This window comes from Emys orbicularis, chromosome 3, assembly GCF_028017835.1.
Source record: "Emys orbicularis isolate rEmyOrb1 chromosome 3, rEmyOrb1.hap1, whole genome shotgun sequence".
In the NCBI taxonomy this organism is placed as follows: Eukaryota; Metazoa; Chordata; order Testudines; family Emydidae; genus Emys; species Emys orbicularis.
The window spans coordinates 123,677,406-123,700,473 of record NC_088685.1 but is presented as its reverse complement, the minus strand read 5'-3'; the positions used below and the strand labels follow the sequence as shown (position 1 = coordinate 123,700,473).

The following is a 23,068-nucleotide window of genomic DNA, read 5'->3' as shown; positions in this document are numbered from 1 at the left end:
GCTGTGCAGAGGTGCCGAAAGCAAGTCACAAGTGCTGAAGAGTTACTTAAAATTCTCATCTTCGTTAACTTAAGCTATTAACAAAGAATTTGTTCTAACAGGATATTCATAATTTTTGAAAGGTGGATTTTTATTTCAAAAAAGTTGACAAAGCTTTTGTGAAGTTTAAATAGCTACTTGTGCCAAAGTTGTTAGAAAACCATTGTTCAGTCTTAATATATAACTGAAGGTATGCTGTAAAAAACCAAGAGTACTATCTGACCTACTATTCCATTCCTTCTAACTGAAAAGTGCAAAATTGGTGATGTCACTTTATGCACGCATGATTATGAATATTACCTCTTTCTTGGCTTTAAATGAGTCTTTTTTGCAAGCAATAGAAGTCCTCCATTCAAAATAGTGCACACACTCAGTTGCAGTGACAAGTTCTGGGGTTCCCTATTTAAAAAAGATCATGAAATCAATAGTTAGCTTTCAGTTTATAACTATAAAATTATAAGAAATCCAAAATAAATGAGTTTAAGAAGTCAGTACCAACAAAACAGAAGTGATTTTTTTAAAAAGGAAGCAATCATCCAAATTCTTCCTTGACAATAAGAATGGCATGGATAGCACTCAGAAATGATGACATGCCCCAGTAAATGAATGGCAAGTTTAGTTATTACTAAGGAAAGCTGTTAGAAAGCACAGAGGCATACTGCCAAAAAAACACACAGGAAAGTCCTAGTTGTCCCTTCAGATATGACATATACCACAGTGTGTGCATGAGCCCTCAAAAGTAATACCTCATTTTCAATGTGTACAATTTGTGCTACATTTTACAGGCCAAAACTAGGGACTTTATTTTCAGAAAGGCTGAGTGCCCACAACTTCAGCTGAAGTCAGTAGGGACAACAGGTCTCAGCAATTGTGAAAAGCAGGTCTCCGGTACCCATGATTTATGTTTTAGCAAGACAACGCATTTTTAATGTACGACTCCATACCTTAGCGTCCATAGGTAGGTATTTTTTGCCTGCCATTTATCCCACAAGCCAATTACCAATTAAGGCCAGAGAAACTAATCTCATCTCCAACCATATACCAACAAGGGATCTCTCCTGTAAAGGAAAAACTAGTTTTGACAGGCCTGGTTCAGATTCAAGCTTTTCATGCCCAAACACACCATCAGTTTAACAGTGCCATAACCATAGCTTATTGTTAAGTCAGTCTAGTACTTTAAGGAGTGCTTAACATGGACAGGGCTGGACAGCCATGGAAACTAAATCTATTTACCTATGAATATCACAGGCAGAGCAAGCTTTCCATTTCCAGATGAAGGATTGAAAGGAAGTGGTAAAAGATCTCTTTGCCCTGTTTACATTAGTCCCCACCACACTCTAGTAAATACACACATCCTTGGCAAGAAACGGTTTTTAAAAAGGTTGTGCCAGCCAATACCAATAAGAGATCGTTTTGTTAAAAGACGGAGAAGAGTTGGCGGTGTCCTAATCATGTGAACTGTCTAACTAGTTCTAGCAAAGTCACGCCCTGGCCATACTGGCTTTTATAGTTTACCAATAACAGTTTGTAGAAGATTTTGTTGTCACTGGGAAACTGTAATGTAGAAAGGGCAAAAGGATCTCTGAGCTTCCGTCTGCACCCTCTCTCTTCAATCGTGTCACATGGGGCATGTGAAACTTTAAAAAAAAAAAAAAAAAAAAAAAAAAAAAAACCTGATGTACGGGCACCTCATGTAATGGTCTAAGTCAGTGTTTTTCAACCACTGTTCCGCGGCACACTAGTGTGCCGCGAGATGTTGCCTGGTGTGCCAGACTAAATACAGAGAGAGACTGAGAGCTGTTGACGAAGAGCTACGTGTGTGTCTTTCTTCGATTCCAGCCAGAATATCAGCTTTGTGTTCAGCCAAACAGGCCCAGGTTGCGCACTGAATAAAGTATTTTATAATTTTTCATATTTCTGTTTACTTACTATTTCATAATAAAGTAATTATAAAATACTTTCTTTGTGTTTATTTGATTCCTATTCAAGAGAATTACTTTATATATAGTCAATATAGGCACAGAGTTAAATTTTTTAACATTTTCTAATGGTGGTGTGCCTCGTGATTTTTTTCATGAAACAAGTGTGCCTTTGCCCAAAAAAAGGTTGAAAAACACTGGTCTAAGTTACCCTGCTTTCCAAAAAGGTGTGTAATAACGTTATCATTGCCAACAGCATCACTTCCTGAAGTGTTTGGGTCCTAGGTAGAAGTATTTACAGAAGTCCAAGCTCTGATCGCTTCAGCTAGTAAGAGTTTGGGAGGTGCGAGTCTAGAGACATCAAGTATCAAACTAAAACCTTTTAAACTAGAATTTTACATTTGTACTAAAGTTTTAAAAACACTTACATGAAGCTGTCCCAAAGAGGAATGAGTCAGAGGCCTAGGTTTGTTTTCTGACCAATGCAATATTTATTTCTGACTTCTAGCAATTATCAGAAGACACTACATTAAAATAAAAGGACTTTACAAACCTAAACACTGGCTTGAAAGCCATATATTAGCTCGTAAGAATGGAAGTTGGTCACAGTCTTTGATACTGTTCTATTACATCTATTTTAAGTCCACGGTTTACTCAAGCTGACACTTAAATAAGAGCTTTCAGGTGTTCTGTACACTGCTGACTTTTATAAATTTATTTTATTACATAATTTGTGAAAATACTATACTGAAATCCATTTGAAAGCATTAAAGAACCAGAAAAAAAAAAAGTCATTGACTAGACCTAGCAAAACACATGAATCAAGATAGCTGTTAGTTTAATATCATCATCATCATGCACGGCTTGCATGTCCCACAATCTGAGATCAATACACATTCTTGGAGAGTATGGGTTGTCATGGGAGTTTCAAAGAACTGGTGTAATCACATCTGTAGTGTCACAAACTGGGGTATTTCAGATTTCTCCAAAAAGCAAGTTTAGAAAAATCACAAGCTATGCTGACTAAATGGGAGTTAAAGAGACTAGCTGGGTGAGGCAATATCTTTTATTGGACCAACTTCTGTGGTGAGAGACAAGCTTTTGAGCTTACACAGAGCTCTTCTTCCGGTCACTGGACGTTACTTACACAAAGGACATAAGGAAACAAAAATGACAGACTAACCAGAGTCTTCCCACAAAGGAAGTTAATGTTGCTTTGTACAACATGTTGAGCGCCTTGCTGTGAACAGGGTTTTGTAGTGTTGAACTCAAGAAGTGATTTAGAACTTCTTTTCAAAGATGAGTCACCTAAACGAAGAGATAAGCGCTGCAATAATACAGTACTTTAAAAAAAAAAAAAAAAAAAAACTTTGTACATCATGAATATCCTATGTTGTTGTTAAGCTTAAGTACTACGCAAGACAACATACAAACCCATGTAATGGCAATTTTAAAACAAATAATAATAAATTAAGTCATTAAGACAGACCCAGGGTAAAAATTTTCAAAAGTGCTTAAGTGACTTATAAACTTAAATCTCTTTTTCAAGAGCAACTTAGGCACTTTTGAAAGTTTTACCCTCACGCTTTTCAAACTAAAATTCATCCTCTTGTTTTTCCAGCTGGAGCAATTGTGAGTAGTATTTATTAATGCAATATTGCTGCAGTGTATTCAGTCTGTTTAAAGGCAGTATGCATTTTGATTAGGGGCGATCTTTTGTTATACAGCTACAATCTTTTGGCTAAGAATTGTACTTACCACTAGTAAGTGCTAAACCATCTTATTTGTTACCCATCCTCCCTTCTCCCTATCGCCATCCCCTTGTTTGCATTTTAGACTGTAGGCTCTTTGGGGAAGGGACTGTTATTTACTCTGTGTGCTAGACACCTGTACACAAGGGAGCCCTGGCTTACCTGAGATCTCTAGGCACTGCATCAGTATAACTTAACACCCCACTACCAGCCAAAACCCAGATCCTCAAAGGTATTTGGGAGTTAGGCACTACAATACCTTTGAAGATCTAGGCTCAAGTGCCTACAATGAATGTGCATGGGGACATGCCATAAGAAGGTGGGGGTGGGGGCCAGGGTGGGGTGGAATCTATCAATCATCCAGTCGATCTGTCCATGCAGCTTTGCTCAAGATACTAATTTTAAAGCGCCTTATGTGACTGAGCTTCCATCACACCTCTTGGGAGACTATTCCAGCGTCTTCTCTCTCTCTCTCACTATCAGGAGCTACTTCCTGATATTAAGTCTAAACTCACCCTCTTATTTTTACCATAACGCCTCAAGTTATGCTTCTGTATCACAATAAATAATTCCTCTCCTCCTTTGATGTTTGCACCCCTCAAATATTTTAAGATTTACATTTCTCCTCCCCCTAAGCAGCTGCTTAAGAGAGCTTGGCTCATTCCCCATATCAATCTCTACCCCACATGACCACATTTGCCGTCCTTAAACCAGCGTGCAGGGTATGTCAGCATGGCAATGCCGTGCTCAGAACTGAACGTGATGCTCCACATACAGATGCACCACAGCCACACAGAAAGGCCTCTCTCCCTCTACACCATGCCTCAGTGGCTGCAAAAAGGGCCAATGCAAACATGTCTCACAGTAATCCTAGCTAACTGATTGTCCACCTCAAGGTCTCTTTCAGCCTTACAGCCTCCAGAGTTTCTCCCATCCACTGAGTGTGGGCATCTTGGATTAATTTTCCCCACAGAGTCTGTTAACATGAGTTTTCCGCCCTCAAGCTGCATCTCATTTTGTTATTTTCTGTCCACGTTTCTTTATTATTTCTCCAACCAAAGTACTGTTTGCAACTCAGCCCAGTATGAAAGATTTATTCATTATGTTGTTTGCTCCCCTCTTCCAGATTAATGATATTAAGACCTGACCCAACACACCATACCCCATTAGACACCTCTTCACTAGTTGTCTACACAGTTGTTTATCATTACTCCTCAATTATCTTAGTGCCAGTTTTCAGTCCACACAAATGTTCCAGTACAGACCTATTTTAATATTTCTGTTAATTTTAAGAAAAATAGAATGTTACACTAAAATCCACATCTACTACACTGACTGCATGTCCTCCTGCTCCTATCCAACACTAATTTTGTACAGCTAGGAAACAAAGCCTGCCTGGCACAATTTTATAACACTGGAGCAAGTGCTCTTTAAATGCCGGCATGATACTTCCTCCTCCCTTTCTATTTCCCTCTGCTTCTAGGCCCTGACGGAACTAGGAAAACAGATCATGTTTGAACGCATGCCAGTCAATGATTTTCCATCTCATATAAATGTAGTCTGATACCTTTAAAAATAGGCTACTTGGTTGTGGTTCAAGTTAGCTAGGCTTCCCCTAACATATTTCCCCTACTCCAGACCTACCTGTGGGCAAGCGACAGAGCTAAGTGAGGAGACCCAAATAGGAATGTATTTTGGGAGCAAGGGGAAACTTCTGAATATTTGTAGAAGACTTGGACAAGATGGGGAAAGAGAAAAGAGTGTTAACATTGATAAAGGGAATCGTGACATTACAGGAACGCCAGGCATCAGAATTTGAGACACAGTGCCCACTACCAATGCTCTCCCCTACTTCCCTTCCCCCCAAAATCCCAGTGTCAGCAGGAAGGCATTACCACCAGGCTTGCAGATACTCTGCTCTTTTGTCCAGGCCTGCAGATAAGCTGGGATGGAATTTGTGATGCAGATACCAGCAAGCTCTATCATGGTGAGCTGTATAGCCAGCCCACTTGACAACTCTGAAGAGGAAACCTAGGTTGGTTACAAATCTTACAGATGGAAACTAATGGGTGTGAATCACAACGGAAACTTACCGGCTAATACATTACATTCACTATTTTAGGGCCTCTCTTTTCCTTACTTCTATTACAAGAAGAGCTAAAATTTTATGCTAATTTAGCTACAGGGACACATTTTAGGACATTAACACCCTAAAAGCTATTCAGAGAATCCACATACTGTGGTGAGGAGCGACCTACAGAAGTATTCAATTAATCATCGTCATTTGTAACCCGCTAGAGGCAAGGTTACAATGCACAGTTAACGTTGACATGAGAGGAAAGCAAACAAAAATAAAATGACAGAATACACAGAGGATGCATGGTATGAATGTCGCTCCAGTTTAAAGTAACTCTACTTTTACAACCATTTCTATTACTACCGCTGTCGTTTCCTCAGCGGACATATTGCATATACAGTCTGAATTCTCACACAAATGCCAGCTCTGGATGAGTCAGTGTGTGCTACACAGTGAGGCAGGCACGGCAACACCCTTTTTATCAAAGACAATATACATGTTTTGTAGAAGACGCGCAATTTCTACACAATTCTGCAATGTTACAGATGTGCTGGAGAGCATATGAAAACTTGGTCAAGTTGAGTTGAGAATGCTCGGTTTTCTTCATAATAAAAATCACATTTTTATTCAGTGCTTGGGGAAAAAAAAAAACCTACTCACACATGCAGTAAGAAGCTTTCGTGGCTGAGTGCCAGCAATGGCTGAGATCCATTTCTAATTTTTTTTCCTCCTTCACTGCCCTGATGTTGTACTATCACATACAATGGTGCAAAGCAGCAGAAGTCAGAAAAAGCACCTTTTCGCACTCACTCCTCAATAAACTACGAGCTAGACATGGCAGCACAGAATTACACCCGAACATTCTAACCCTCACTGAGAAGAGAACTTTCTCAAGGCAGACGCCGATGCCCGGCTCTACTCATATCTGCAGAGTCTTGCCAGGTTTTGTTGCTATGCCAAACTACAATAGCAGCAACAAAACGCTGACATTTTAGGTCTGTTTCATTCTGCTGCAGTTTGGGAAAGCTCTGGACAGCTAGAGAGACAGATACTGGAGGACTCAAAACAGAGAACAAGAAATGTTATATTGCAGCATTGAAGCCAACCATCACTCCTTTTGCTGCTGCCAAGAGATTCTGAAATAGGGAACAGAAAACAGGCAATTCTTTCCTCCAGCAGCAAGGGATGGGGGTGTGGTCTTCAAGTTTATCTCCTGCTAGTCAAAAACTACAAGAGTTTCTAAGCAGGATCCAGAGACAGCACCTTGGTACACTCTCCGCACACCTGGCTTCACCCCTGGGTATTGCCATGAACAGCAGGACCGCTGGCCTGAGTTTAGTTCTCCTGTTATTAGGTGTCTGGTAAACTTTAAGACCCATCTACAATGGAAATGGATGTGCTTATTTTGGGGTTCAGGTAGTTGGTATATGGCGGGAGAGAGATGTGTAGATAGTTGCAAGGGGACAAACATTTGAGACAATATATTGGATAGGACAGAATATATAGTAAAGAAAGGAAAGGGACTGAAAACAATGAAGAATGAGATACATCACAATCTACAGTAAGAAAAGAAAGACTGCAGTGAAGTCAGGAAGAAAGGATAGTGTAGCAAGACTATGCATACACAAATAAACTAATACAGTTTGAAGGGAAAAAGTTGTATACATATTTCATTCTTTTGACTTGCTAGTGAGATGTGGCAGTACAGTATTTCTTTACCCTGGCTACTATACCTACTTCTCAGGCTAACAGTTGTCAGATAAAGTTTCAGGACCTCCTTATATGTTTGTTTTCACTTAAATCCCAAAATGGGTTTGGATGCAAATTCATTTTAATTCAGGAATATGGGATTGTACACACTAGCGCTTACTTCAGCATAAAATGTATGTCACTCCGGGGTGTGGAAAAGCCACCACCCTGCGTGACGTAAGTTACACCAATCTAAGCATCAATGTGGACAGCACTATGTCGGCAGGAGAAGCTCTCCTGCCCACATAGCTACCACCGCTTGGGGAGGTGGAATAATGATGCTGACAAGAGACCTCTCTCCTCTCAGCATGCGGCATCTGCGCTAGCAGCACTACAAAAGTGCAGCTACATTAGAATCGCCACAGCGGTGCAGCTGTACCAGTGTAGACTAGCCCTAAATATCTAGATTAAACCAATTTTCTCAAGAAGTCAGCTATATGCTAGAGCAGTGGTCCTCAACCTTTTTGGTCTCAGGACCCATCTGTAAATGTTTACAGCAGGAGTAGTCAATAGGCAGACGCAGGCCAAATCCAGAATGTCAGATGCTTTTGAATGGACCCCAACATCCCCCCCCACTTGACCAAGACATTTGGATTTTGACAAAAAAAATAATTTTTTGGTTTAAGGCCTGCCGCGACGCAGTAAATAGTCTAGGGGTGGAGGCTCTGGGGCAGAGCCATAACTAGGCATTTTAGCAGCTGGGGTGAGCAAACATATTTGTGCCCCTACCAGAGGCAATGTGTCCGGGGGGCAGAGGGGGATGTGGGGTAACATCCCCCCACAGATTTTTTGGTTGCACTCCCCCAATTCCGACAGGCTGGATGGCCTGCTGAGGTGAATCAGGAGGTGGAGGTGGCACTCCCTCCCGAGCCCTGCAGCCCCAAGCCGCCCCCATACTTTGCACCCTGGGCAGATGCCCTTCTCGCTCTGTCTTGGTACAGCCCTGCCCTGAGGTTGTTTCGGTCGGATCCTGCCAGGCACTCACCCCACGGCGGCAGCTCCTGTGCTGTGGGGCTGGCTGGGCTTGGCTCTCCGCTTGGGACATTGCGATCTCTGGGGTTGCAGCACCTGTCAGGTTTGGCCCTGCCCCTCTGATTGGGCCAAATTTGTGGGAGTGGAGTTGTGATCTGGCTGATGAGGTTGCAGTGCCATTCACTCAAATTTGGCCTACCCAGACTCCAGTCATCAGGATGGCTGGGCCAAACCTGAGTGGCGCTGGGACCCCAGAGGTTACAGTGCCTGGAGCAGGGAGCCCAACTAGCCCTATGGGACAGGAGCTACCATTCTGGCGATCCAATTTTGGGACCCAACCCACAGGTTGACTCTAGCACAGGATTTCTCATTGTCTTGTATTTCCTTCTTGTGTGCCATTTCCCAAGAGCCTATACATAATACAGAAGTTAACATCCTTAAAATCTAAAGCTAAAAATCCTCAGTAGCTTTTCCTCACCTTAAAACCTTGGCACAATTCCACATCAGCTTATATCATCTCCATGTGCCTCCTATACACCTTCCCTTTCCTCGCACTGCAAAATTCTCTGTCAACTTTACCCACAATTAACCTGAGGGAGGTGGGGGGGAAGAAAATCACATACATGCCTTGAACAGGCTCCTCATCAGTGGACACAAACTCCCCCCAATCCCCATCTACTCAAAAGAATACCCAAATTTCTCCCTAGGTTCAGATATGCATCTTCTCTAGAGGAATAGAGGCCTATTAGTCTCATTAAACTGTGCTGTGCATAGTTCATGCACTTAGGTGCCTATCCTGGAAGGCTGCTACTCTAAGTTATTTGGATAAATTGTACCTCTCTACTGTATACTTAGCGCAATGTAGTAGACTAGTCATGTCTACATATTGATACAAAACATGCGCAATATGCCATTGCACGTTTTTCCTTTTCTGTTCTGTAGAAGAAACCCCAGTTTAATATTAATATTCTGCTTGAAACCCACCAGATTAAAAAGAGAGAGAGAAGGAAGTTCAGAATTAAGGCTGAAACTGTGTCTTCAATCCTCCCACTGCACCTGGCTAGCACCGAACAGCCCTGGTGCTCAAACCATGCACACACACTGAGCGTGTTGGAGCACTCAGGTCAAGCAGGCCAGATTAAGATGAAGTTTCAGCTTTAGCTGAATTCTTCCTTTTTGTTCACTGAAAGCCTACAGACCTCTAATGCAGTGGGTCTCAAACTTTTTTTTACTGGCGACCCCTTTCACATTGCAAGCCTCTGAGTGTGACCCCCCCTAATAAATATATTAAGAAGTGTGTTTAATTTAAACACCATTATAAATGCTGGAGGCAAGTAGGGTTTGGGGTGGAGGTTGACAGCTCGCGACCCCCCCATATAATGACCTCACGACCCCCTGAGGGGTCCCGACTCCCAGTTTGAGAACCTCTGTTCTAATGCTACTCCAACTAATTTGTGTGTTACTGATGAGTGCGTAAGCATATGGCGCTCACAAAACCAAGAGTAAGGTTTTCAAGTTTTTTGAAATTCAAGGATTGTATATTCAACCTATACTTTGTAAGCGTCTGATCACAGTCAAGTTAAAACGATGCAATATAAATAAAACTGATTTACTAAAATTAGAATCCACAGATAGACCTAGTCCTGGGCCTGTGCAATAAAGACAATAGCTAACGATTAACTGAAAGGAACAATTTGCTTTCAAAGCTTTCTTTCTGTGTATCTATTCTAACTGACCACTGTACAAGTGATTTGATTAACACTATACTATACAAAGCTTTTCATTTTGCAGAGCTTGTGTAGTAGAATTTTGGCTCTGATTCATCAATGTACTTAAACCAGAAGCGTAACTTTAAGCATGCGAGTATTCCTGCTGAAATGGGTCTACTCACAAGCTTAAAGTTAGGCACATGGCTTAAGCACCTTGATGAATCACACTTTTATTTAAGCCCCATTTAACCCAACTAGGAGTAGGGTTCAGACACCCAACGAAACAAAATCTGTATTTTGTTTCCGAACACTTATAGGCACCATCTGATTTTAACAAATTACAGTGGAGGCAAAATAACTTAGCTTGACATTTTTCTTAACACACTGTTAAAGAATCACAAGTAGTCAGGAAATTCAGAAGTTCAAGTTCCTTTACTCAACCACATTGCACATCCTCTGTTTTTTTATTGCATGCCTTTGACAATTATCTTAAGCCACACAATAAAAGAGGAATAAGAGTATTAGCCATGTGGAACTTGGTCAAGTTAGCATTGACAATGAAACCTTTGCTTCTGCATTCCTTGGCTTTTTAACTAGGCAACCTTGATTTTGCATATGGAGAGGTTTTTTAACTGCATTACTTGAATTATAAAATTTTTACCTTAGTCATAAAGTGATGTTTTAAGATATAGTTCAGAATTACATCACAAACAAGGCTTTAAAAGGGAATTTTTAATTGGTTCAACTTGTTGTGTAATTCCTTTACCACGCTAACATCAAGTCAATGAAAAAGACATTTGAAGCTGGCTGCGGATCGCTGCTCAGGGCCAATGGGGGTTGCTGAAAGCGGTGCGGGCCGAGGGACTTACTTGGCCGCCGCTTCCAGCAACCCCCATTGGCCCGGAGCAGCGATCCGCGGCCAGTGGGAGCTGCGATCGGCCGGACCAGGTAAACAAACCGGCCCGGCCCGCCTGGGGCTTTCCCTACACAAGCGGCGACCCCTTTTGAGAAACCCTGATCTAATCCAAGCATTAGTTTTCTACATAAAAACCACACTTCAACCAGCAAGCATGTATGCAATGTACATTGTGCTATAAGTAGATATACTAACAACTACAGTGTAATACATACTGTTACTACTCCTGTTTAGAGGAGGATTTTAAGAGACTTCTTTTTTTTTTTTTTTTTTTAATTTAAATACAAAGATATTGCTCTAGTTCAAAAGGAATTTTAGAAAAGTTCTAGGACCTGTATCATGCAGGAGGTCAGACTAGATGATGACCGTGATCCTTTCTGACCTTGGAAGCTATGAGTAACAGCTACAAACTCTTGTAAACTGGGTAAAAGTTAACTAGCATAAGAAAAAGAATTTAGTAGGCGGGGTAGAAATCTTAGATTACAATTTTATTCTGTAATTTAAGAAATATTGTTGTGGCTAACATACATTAGGAAACCTGGAGAGAAGCTACAGAAAACAGCAAAGTTCTCTATATTTTGGAATGTTGACATGGTAAGAAACAAAACATTAACTTACCTACTGACAGAGAGACCTTTTTATTCAGGTCATATGCACAGACTGCACTTGATCCATCACAGTCTTCAATGCCACCGCAGGGATTTATTTTATAACGCACATGTTTATCTACATCAATTGCTTCCCATGTATAACTGAAAGAAAAAGACAAAAAATAGCCTGTCAGTTAATACATACCTTTGCAATCATTTACTCAAGCCCAAAAACCCATCCATGAAATATCAGATCTAACCAACGCTAAGCATAAAATAATGCCACAGTCTCCATAACATTGGAATCCCAATTCTGAAATTTGTCTCTGATGCAGTATAATAATTCCTTCGTGTTATTTAGGTGTATGGGCCCGGGAGGAGGGGGGAAACACACACACACACACACAGAAATTTAGCCACTTTACCACTGACTGAAAATGCTTCCAACTCAGCAGTTGTCTTCGTGATAATAGAGACCCACCTCTACAGAGCTCTTGTGAATATTCCTTTAAAAATCTGGCCACTCAATACTATGGAGGTGTTGACAGAGATAATTCAGATGTGACCCAGAAAAATGACAGGTTTCAGAGTAGCAGCTGTGTTAGTCTGTATCCGCAAAAAGAACAGGAGTACTTGTGGCACCTTAGAGACTAACAAATTTATTTGAGCAGTGGGCTGTAGCCCACGAAAGCTTATGCTCAAATAAATTTGTTAGTCTCTAAGGTGCCACAAGTACTCCTGTTCTTTTTGAGAAAAATGACAGTGGCTTGAGAGAGATGCTTCTGAAGGAAAGATTGAGTACTAATATGTATGGCTAGACCAAAAGAACAACTAAAGGAGGCACAGAGTTTCATACTCATCTTTAAAGTATGTAAATACAGTGAATGGAGAGCCATTTAGCTAAGTACAATGGAGTGATGCTATGAAAAAAATGAAGTAAAATTAAGGGGACAATGTAAACAGAATGAGAAACATTTTCCCCAGAGATGTCAGTTTGTGGCTCCATCGCCCAAGAAAAATGGAGGCACCTTCTTCACTTGGGCCTTTTAAATTTAGACTACACAAAGCACTAAGATAAACATTCAAAAGAATGGCCAGCATTCGAAGATTGATCTGTCACAGATATTTCTAATGCATGATCATGGTGGTATTAAAGCACTTGTGTGACCTATTAGCTCTTCCCCACACCTTTCCCCTTTTCCTTTTCTACAGTTTTACCATTTCAATATGGTTTGAGACATTTATCAGACAGCTGCTATCTCTACCAATAAAATTCAGGGTCAATGCCACAAGAAGTCCAACAACCTGGTCCAGCTACTGGGATTTCACCAGGGTGCAATCCATGGACTCTGCTTGAGGGCCTCATCTTCTGTACCAATCTCTAGCTGGCAGGAGTTTTGATCATTTGAAGCCATCATTCCCCAACCCACAAACGGCTAGAACGCAAAGATGCTCTTTTGGTCCACATTGAAGGCGGACTGTTGGGACCAGGAAGAGAGAAGAGGAGCAGTTCTGCTACTCTGTCCCACTCTCAGGCTGGTTTTTGAGTCATCTTTGTCTATGAAGATCTCCAATGCCTGGTTGCATTACTGTTTGAAAGAGCAGGTCAAAGTTTACTAGGGAATTTTTGGTGCACCACAGCAGTGTCCACACAGACTGTTAGGGCATGGCATGGAGAAGCACTGTAGATTTACATCTAGCTTGCAGTGTACTAACTAGCTATATAGACAGGCCCTGAGTTCTCGCCTGAGGCAGCAACACAAAAACTTGATAAGCAGTGTGTCAATTTCACCATTGCCCACAGGGTCTGTGCAGCAGCAAAGAAGTTGACCAGTTTTCTTAATTTCACTCTGCTGCTGCTTGGAAAAAAAGTTATAGGTTGGTGTAGAGGCATCAGAGCCATCTGCAAACTTAAAGAGTGTTATTAGACAACTTTCCAAACATGACCTGTTTTCTTCCCTCCAAGCGTTACAGTAGATCACCTTTTAGTTACTAAACACCAGGTAGGAAAAGTTGGTGTCATTAGCAAACCAATGGATGATGGGTAAAAGGAATTCAATATCTACTCCATAGGCATTTCCTCTTTTCTGTATACAGTCTAATCTTTAGCCCCATATGTACAGGTACATTTCACAAATTAGTTATCACTGAGGTAGAGAAAGAGCTCCAAGCAAAAGCAGCAAAGAATAGAAGTTAATGTAAAAATACAAGAAATGGAGGAAGGGAAAGGAGTTAGACAATGCCAGAACAAGACTAAGTAAAAAAAAAAAAAACACACAACACCTGAAGAAATTGACAACCTTCAGTTACAATAGGGACAGGAAAAGAAAAGACTACAGCTGGTTGGAAAAAAGTTAGAACAGTTTTCCATCGGAAAATGCAGTTCCATTGAAATCAAAAATGTGTTTACAAAATTGTGTCAGTCTCACCTAGTGTAGATAAAAATCAATGATTTTTTTTCTAAAAAGGTTATTTAAATCAGATTTCTAAGTTAAACTGAATACGTTTATTAAATAAAAACCATGCACACCTAATTTCAAGTTACATTTGAAACTGACATCCTAAGCCAAGACTTAACTTATCAGTCTATTAAATCATTCCATGTGTCAAGATTTTCATACAGCAAGTAATATGCATTGACAGAAAGTCACTAATCCTGAGTTAAGTAGGAGGAGAGCGCACTTTTTATAGGCCAGGTCTACACTACAAACTTACATCAGTATATCTATGTCACTCAGGGGTGTGAACCAACCAAACCCCTGGTATAGACCGTGCCATGTCAACAGGTGGACCAGTGGGGTTACAAGAAGGTGAAAGTCAGTCCAAGGTCTGTCTTCTCAAGTTTAGGCTGTAAGCCACCTAATAATAAAGCTTGAAAATGCCAGTCACCAGTTCTGGTAAAGCAGAAGGAACCTGGTTGGTTAATATTCTGTGTGAATTTGCTCTGAATAACATGACCTACTGGTTCTCGACAACTCAGTGGTAACAGACGACTACTGGAAAGTCAGACACACATCTACTCCCATGCAATTGTAGAGGCCCATCACAAGTGGTATTCATTGCCTTGCTAGCTACCAAACCACACCAGCCTCTCCTTTTTGATGTGGTCATGAGGCTCTATTCTCTATGTGCTCAAAATTCTGCAAGAGAGCCACATCAGTAAGCTTTAAAAAGAATTGTAAAGTTAATCCACAAGTGTCTATGTAGTCAACAGCAAAGATCATAAGACTGAAGTTTTGTTTTCATGGTTTGTGAAGAACCCATTCAGTTGTTAAACATCATGTTTACAAGAATCAGGTTTTTTTTTAAACTTTTAAAAGTTGTCTTTATATTGAAAAAACTTAAAGATGAACCATCCCTGACAAAAACCTTAGAGATATGTTTGTATCATAAATACAAATCAAAGAGCAACAAAAATTGATCACTACATCTAGCCAAAGCCTTCCAAGAAGCATAAAAAATCTGAACAGCAGGAAATGCGAAGTTACGGTCAAATTTTAAAAAGCCACACTGGAAAGAATGCAATTAATGTACCCCAAACAATCTCACCCTCTGCTCTTGTATGCCAGTCACTTTGTTCAACAAACATTGATGGTAAGTATGTCCTTATGACAAATCCTACAGCTATGTCATATGTCAAACCTATATAACTTACTGATTTGGCCAGGAAGTCTTAACCCTCACCCCATGCTTTGACATTTCACTTGGGGCTACCTACGTCTTAGGACACATCCACTGGCTTATGGAGCAGAATACATGCAAGCCAATTACAAGGATGAACCAATTTTAAAGTGCCTGCAGCTGAATGGAGCTCAATCACTGCAAACAGAAAAGGGTTAAAGCAACAGTAAAAAGGGATCGGATATGAGGGAAGCATGTTATTAAGAAAGCGAGATGGGATTTGGATCAGTCTGGTTTGCATATGTAGAATAATATCTTGCATTCATGTGGCACCTCCTACTTAAATATTTCAGCATACTTTAGAAACCTGCTAATTTAGCTGAATTTGCCCAAGGTCACAAGGCACGGTTGTGACAGAGCCAGGAACAGATCATCAGGTTTCCCCATTCCCAGCGTGCACCTCCTCAAAAGAGGGTGAACTGGAGGCCGTTCTCTGGTTCTGTCAGTGGCACATGAGTTGGGTGTGGACCTGACACACATTATTATGTCAATTATGGTACAGTGTACTGTGATTAAGAGGCTGAAAGAATAATAGTATAGAGTTATGATTGGAAGCGCATGGGCAATGAGATTATGAGGAGGGAGTTAAGGTTTTGGAGTTGGATTTAAGCTGCAACAATTTTGAATTTCCTAACTTTAAAACAAAAACTACAAGTATTTGAAACACTGCAACATTCTATTAATATTCTACTAATTTTTTCCCCCTAAAGCTAGTGACACTGCAATGGGTTTACAACTTTTGCTCCACCTTAGTGAATCTTTCCCTGAGGTTTATTTTAAATATACGCAAGAGCAGCTGCTCAGTAACACCTCTCTGCACGTTACCACAATACTGGTTGAGCTAGCGTATGAAAACTACATTGACTCATCCTACTGCTGCAGAAGAAGCCACTTGCTCTTCATCAAGCCACACTGGTTTTGTCTAGGCAAGGTCCATCAGAAAGGAGGAAGGCAGAGGGAAAAATATGAAGGTGGAAAGGGGCTAGAACGTATAACAGTGCAGAAACAGTTAAAGTCCAGGAAGAAGTTGTTTTGCAATGGGGGGGGGGGGGAGGAAAGGAGAGGGAGGAATAGTTTTCCTTCAAAATTGCCCTGAAAGTATTTGTTGTATAGAAACAGTTTGAAATTCAATAGTTTTGCAGACATGACTTAGAAGTAGTTTTCAATACTAAATTTGTCCCCAGTTTATTTTGTGACTTCACAATAATTTTCCTTAAAAAGGATTTGTCTCTCCTCTGTTGCTGTGCGAAAGATGCAAACAAACTGGGGAAGAATTTGAACTGTATCCAGAGTGCAGTCAGATACACAAGATAAACTGAAGGTATGGAGAGACTTTCTTTCCTCTACTTGTTCGCATTATAGTAGCCTTAATGGTTTAACTGGTAAGTCTTGTGACGATCATGCAGATTTAAGTTGACTGGCTTAAAGGGACACTCTCTGAAAGCAAGATTTTTACCTAGCACAGTTATGGCTGAACATGTGAAGAAAAACAGCTGGTGGAAACCATGAAATTAGTTTTATAAAGCCAGAGAACATGACTTAGAAAGGAAGACTGTTTCTCCATAAAAAGCTTCCCTTCACTCCTAGATTCCACAAGCAACCTAACCAACAGAGCATCAGGCCAAACCAACTCAGACCACTACAGCTGAACTGCAGAGAACCTCATAGTGTGTGCGTTTGTGGTGCCTGTGAAGACTTGGAGGCAGGCTGTCCTATACACTACTTTTCTACCTTGAAAATTTTCCTTCTAGTTTGCCCAGCTTTGAACACTGAACAGGGTGTGATAGGACCAGTGAGAAGGAGACATGGTTCCAGTGTTCCAGCAAAAGAGACTGGCCAAAAGTTAAACTGATTGAGAGACCTGCTATACCCAGGCCCTTATGGGATCAGTTAGCAATCGAGAAATTTACAAGTTATGTCTGTAGCGTTAGTATTGTTAGTAGTTTTTCCACAGTATATAATAATGGAGACAGAACTAAATTAAACTTACAATTAGATGCTATTTTTCACTGCAAGTTACCACAGCAAGATTTTCATAACTGTTAAATTGCAACAAACAAAAATTATATATGATTTATCAGCCAGCCACTTCGGATTATTGGATAAGAGTAAGCTATATACAAGGAAAGTCAATACGTTTGTGATGAGCATGTTAATAGTGTAAGAGGAAAAAAGGAAACACATAAGATACGAAAATAACCACACTACACAGCCTAACAATTGGAGTTCCCCCAAGCACAAGTTTCTCCTCCCCCCAAAAGAGTTCCAGTGTCATTTTAATTCCTTGGTGATAACTGATGGCAATAGATGGCCAGGATTCTCCAACATTAGGAAATTACTTTCATTTAAGGTCATTCTGGTTAAAATTAAGGAGTGTACAGTTCTGTTTTCAAAGTGTTACCAGTCAGTCATAGAAAGAGTGGACTCTGCCCAGTTTTTAACATACAAGACAAGTTATAGCACTGTATCAAAAAAAAAAAAAAAAAAGTCTACCTCCAACCCATAGTAGAGTTAGATCTACAAAAGGATCCAAAAATTTTCTAGGTAAGGTATGTTAAGAGTTCATCTCGGCCCTGGAAAATGAAACTGCGTCTAGCCATAAGACAGGTACATCATAGTCAGTTGGTAGTACAAGCTCCCTCGGCGAAATGCCTCATCACTGATACAGAGGGACCATTTGGTGACAGAAATTCCATCTCTATGCATTCTTTGGAATTCCTATTCAGGATGCCACACAGGGCCCCAGTTGAGATGTGGACTCTGACCATTAGCAAATGGACCAAGATCTCTCTTTATCTCTGCTACTGAAGAAGAGGGATCATTCTCTTAAAACATTACAGAAATGTAATGCATCAGCAGTCTGCAATAATGGCCCTGTCAAGTCCTCTGAGGCACTATACAGAGTATCTTTAAGTATTGGACATTTCTAGACAATACACATCTTAGTGGGGAGGGCTGTCTATTCTACAGAAGAATTTATACAGTGCTCATCATTATAGTACAAGTTATAGTGCATTAAGTGACAAAAGTGCATTAAGCAACATGACCACACATCTGTCATGTGTTTGTTCTCTCATCCTCTCTTCAGAGAGAGGAGCATGTGGAATGGAGTGTCTTGTTTTGGTAGGGTTTATTAGTTAAATATCTGTTACTACATGTTAACATTAGAGAAGGCATGTTGAAGCACACATTGAATTTGAAGTGGAAAGTGATTAAGTTTGGGGTAGCCCTTAGTGCCTGGTGGAGTTAATTCCACGGTCTTGAACCACCACCAGAGATGATTCTGTCTCCCATAAAGAGGAGATTTACTCTGATTATTGAGAGTTCCAATGTACCTGAGGACACAGTTGTCAATCACAGCTTTCATCCTGGAGCTTTAAAAACATCTTTTAGATATCATTGGCTCGGGCTAGGGATCGCTCTGAAGATAAGGACTGAGACTGAACTTGATTAGAAATTCTATAGGAAGTCAGGGCAGAGAGCAGAAGACAGGTGTGACATGCTCACGGTAGTCTGTATTGCTGAGGAAACTAGCTGCAGCATCTTGTACTAGTTGGAGTTTCTTAAGTGCTGAAGGTTTCACGTCCAGCCATCCCGCATTGCTGTAGTCCAGCCAAGAGGCGATGAAGGCATGAATAACTGAGGCCATGTCTTCATCTGCCAGGATGGGACGGAGTTAAAGTTGTTTTACCAGAGGAACCTCTCTTACATCTGATGTTTGCAAAGAAGATGAAAGCAGCGCCACCTGCCTTCTTGTCCTGTCTAGGTCTGTGGTGTACCAAGTATCCTGGGGGGACAAGGTGGGCTACCACATGGCTTGCAGTGTCATCCAGCCACTCTCTGTGCTGCAGGCGCTCTCATGTGATGCATCACTGATGAGGTCATATATTATCAGCATCAATTTTAATTCATGATGGTTTGTGTTGCCTGCTTCTGACCCATGCCTAAGTAATGGACCTGTGCAGTATTTAGGTGTCAGATGTGTAGAATCTGGTTTCTTATTTCTGCTTTTGTTTCCTTGGACAGCTCCTCCCAATTCAAACTGTTATAGGAGAAGTAGTAGATGTTGCCAAGGGATGTGCCAAGTGGAGGAATGGTGGTCTGATTTCCAAGATGTCATGGGAAAGGCAGGTCCGTTGAATATCTTTTGGAGCTCTAACCTAGCTGAGTCCTGGGAATGGGCAGAGCTGAAGCAGTGTGTTCTTGGAATAGTGGTGGATGCTCTGGAAGCATTATGGCATAACACCAGTGGAAACCGTAATAAATGACAACTATAATAGATAGGGCTGAGCCCAGTAAGAGGAAGTGTCAGTGGCATCATATATCAGTTTCCTTTAAATAATCTGTCTGTGGTCATGACATCCCTGTTGCTCTTACCTGATTTGGGAGGGAGGTGCAGAAAAGCGAGGAAGAGAATAGTACTTACTCAGACAAGACTAAAAAAATAAGAGCTGAAATGTGGTTTCCTCACCAGCAGATGGCAGAGTAGCCTGGAGGAGCAGAGCTGGGGCCAGGGGCTCCTTTCTTATAAAAGGACAGAGCCCAAAGGTGGCCTTGTTCCTGGTGGTGGTTATTGACTTAAGGGAGGAGTCACGGCCTCACTTTCACCTTTTAAAAATTGAAAGAAATTATCTGAAAAATGAAAAGTGACCGAAAGTCCCACTGGGAGGAGGCAGGAAAGTGGCTGGAGCAGCAGGGCCCCAGACCCTTTAAAGGCTCTTAGGATCCCCTGCTGTTTCCACTGGTGCCAGGTGCATGTAGGGCCAGCTGGACCCTGCTCCTGCAGATAGAGCTGCATCCCCAGTGGGGAAGACAGGAGCACTGGATAACCCCTCCAATGCTGAAGAAAATAGTTAACTTTTACTGGAGATCTTACACAAATGAAGATGTGCATGTGTGCTTCAAGAGAATGATATGTATTCATTTTCTGAGTGTTCTGTTTTGTGAGTGATGGTAGTTGAATTATTCAGAGCTGAAATAACATGAAAACCAAGCAATCCTGGACCATATTCCTCCTAGAAATATAGCTTTGAAAAGGTACATTTGTAGTTAAACTGTAAGCTCTTTGGAGCAGGTATTGTCTGTGTTATGTCTTTGTACAGTACCTAGTGTGACTCAAACTCCTGTTATGATTGAGGACCCTAGGCACTACTGTAATGCAAGAAAATAATCTAATAAAATGTATTATTGACTAGAGCAGAAGAAAGGCCCATAGCACTTTTGAACAGATATAGTAATCACCTGAGAAGGAGAAATCCATTGTATACATGCCCATAGTAGGTAATCTTGTGCAGAGTTGGTGTACTTGCTGACCGTCTTAAAAGACTCATATCTACAACATATTTTAATTCATTCCTACAGTTATTTTTTTTTGTGCAACTCTTATATTAAGCCATAGAATTCGTCAGTACTAAAATAGTTAAATGCCAACAATATTTATAAACTGGATGGAGTAGAATCACACTTTAAGGCTCTGAAGACTTACTCCAGAAGCAGCTCCAATAGTGGGTTCCATGTTTATTATGTCTCAATATCAGAACAAATGTGTTCAGTTTACAAAAAGAATTTTTTCTACCTGCTAACTCTGCAAAAATCAATTGAACTGTCACATTGTGACTATGCACAAGGAGGAGGCGGATACAGCTCCTTCTTAGCTGTGTTTGCACTGTAGGACTTACAGGAATAAAATAAAGGAGTAAACTTGTTTGCCTCACTAAAATAAAATATGACAGCACACAACAGAAACAGGCTTAAGAGCAAGAAGGTGCCATTTTTAAAGTGTTGATTTTCAGAGTAGAACTATATTTTAACTCACCCCTCCTTCACACCTAAAATTACTTTGATTTCTAAGTGTATTTCTAACTTGTTTAAACAGGAGAAGCTGTATACATAAATATATATTTATATATAATCTGGCTTGCTCTGAAATATCTGAGACCAACTGTTTTATGCTAGATATGTTAAAAAGACAAACCTTCAAAACTTCTAGCAGAGAAGCTGATTACCTACATTGTTCATTGAAACTATATTTGTGATGAAAGTACATAGAAGAGAGGGCCAATATACTAATATGATACAACTGTACACTCTGGGTTAGCACGAGCCTTTACATTCATCCTTGTGTAAACTAAAAGTGTATAGCTGCATTGTCCCTCCACCCCCACCCAGAGCATCAGGCAGGGGCACTGGAACAATGTTTACAGTGGGGATGCTGAAAGACACTTAACAAAACTATAAACCCTGTATATGATGGAAGCCTACTTCAAACCAGAGGTTGCTGCCATACTCCCAGTGCTCCTAGTTCCAGCATCCCTGGCACCTGGAAAGCATTTGTGACTCAAAGACACCTATAAATTTCAACTTCTGAATCTCTAACCCAGAGGGGGGGAAAGCTAGCTCACAAACAGCTGCTACACACTAAGCTAGGGCCAGTATAAGTTTTATTTTTTCTCACCACTGTTTAGCCTGACACCCACTGAAATTGGCAACTGGAACAACTTGCTTGAGTTGACTCAGAGAGAGACAATTTATGCATGCAGAAGTCATATATTATGTTAACACAGTTCCTTTGATCTCAAACATTCCAAGCACACGTAATGAATTTAGATATATTTGACACTAGTAGAAAGCAGTCACCTCCAGGGAGGAGGGCAGCAGCCAGGCCATGGCCCAGGCATTGGGCAACAGGGGCATGGGGAGGAGGAAAACTAATCAAATATACCAGTACAAAACCAAACTTAATAAGCACAATAGGATCACTGACACAAAAGCAGAGCCAATTACTCATATTTAAGGTTCTCCTCTGAGAGAACACAAACCCTAACAATTTGGGTGAAATTTTCAAGTGTCCAAGTCACTTTTGAAAATGGGACTTAGAAGCCTAAGTCACTTAGTGACTTGGGCATTCCCTCCCCCTTTACCTACTTCAGCACGACATAAACAAAGGGTAATAAAAGGAGACCAAGCACCTCGCAGCCTCAAACATTACCCACCCTTTCTCCACAGGTATATACCATAGCGGCAGTCTCCTTAGAAACCAATTAGGGAGGATCCCAAAGCACTCTACTAGAAGAGTCACAAACTGCACATAAGGGTCAAGCCCCCATCATGCAGCCACCGGAGCTGAAACGCAGGGCTATTTAATGGCGCAATACAAGGCAGATGGTGAAAGCAATAAAGGCTGTACCCCTGAGGACTGAGCTAAGGAAGCAAAAGGCAATTGCACAAGAAAGAGCTTGGCCACAACACCCCAAATGGTGCGGGCGGAGGGGCAAACAAATAACCAAGCATGGGAGGCAAAAACCTCATCTGACACGCAGGGAGCCAGCAGCTCCGGGCACCCGTTCGCCGCCACATTTTTAAAGGCGTTTGCAGCTCAGTGAGGGATGGGGGGGCGGAGGATCTCCTCAGAGATTGTCCCTTTAACGCCACGGGCCTTGTAGGGGGCTCCAGCCCCCTCCCCGCAGCGGCAGCAGCCCCCAGCCCCCTCCCCGCAGCGGCAGCCCCGGCGGAGGGAACCCACCTGCACAGTGGCTCGTAGTCCAGGCTCTGGGCCTCGCCGCCTCCCCGCAGCCCCGAGAGCAGGAGCAGGAGCAGCCAGGCCGGGAGGCGGGGCGCGGGGAACCATCGCGGGGCAGGCCCCGGGCCGCGGCCGGCGCGTCTCAT

General features: G+C 41.5%; 1 protein-coding gene across 1 annotated transcript in view; it reads right to left on the bottom strand.

The window, feature by feature from the left end:
- Positions 1 to 23,068, bottom strand: part of IGF2R (insulin like growth factor 2 receptor) — an 88,182-nt gene extending 65,114 nt beyond the window's left edge. Inside the window, exons 1-4 of the mRNA XM_065400441.1 lie at positions 22,926 to 23,068; positions 11,751 to 11,884; positions 3,142 to 3,266; positions 340 to 438 (exon numbers count right to left, since the gene is read on the bottom strand). Of these exons, the coding sequence (XP_065256513.1) occupies positions 340 to 438; positions 3,142 to 3,266; positions 11,751 to 11,884; positions 22,926 to 23,068 (501 nt within the window). The remainder of the gene's footprint in view (positions 1 to 339; positions 439 to 3,141; positions 3,267 to 11,750; positions 11,885 to 22,925) is intronic.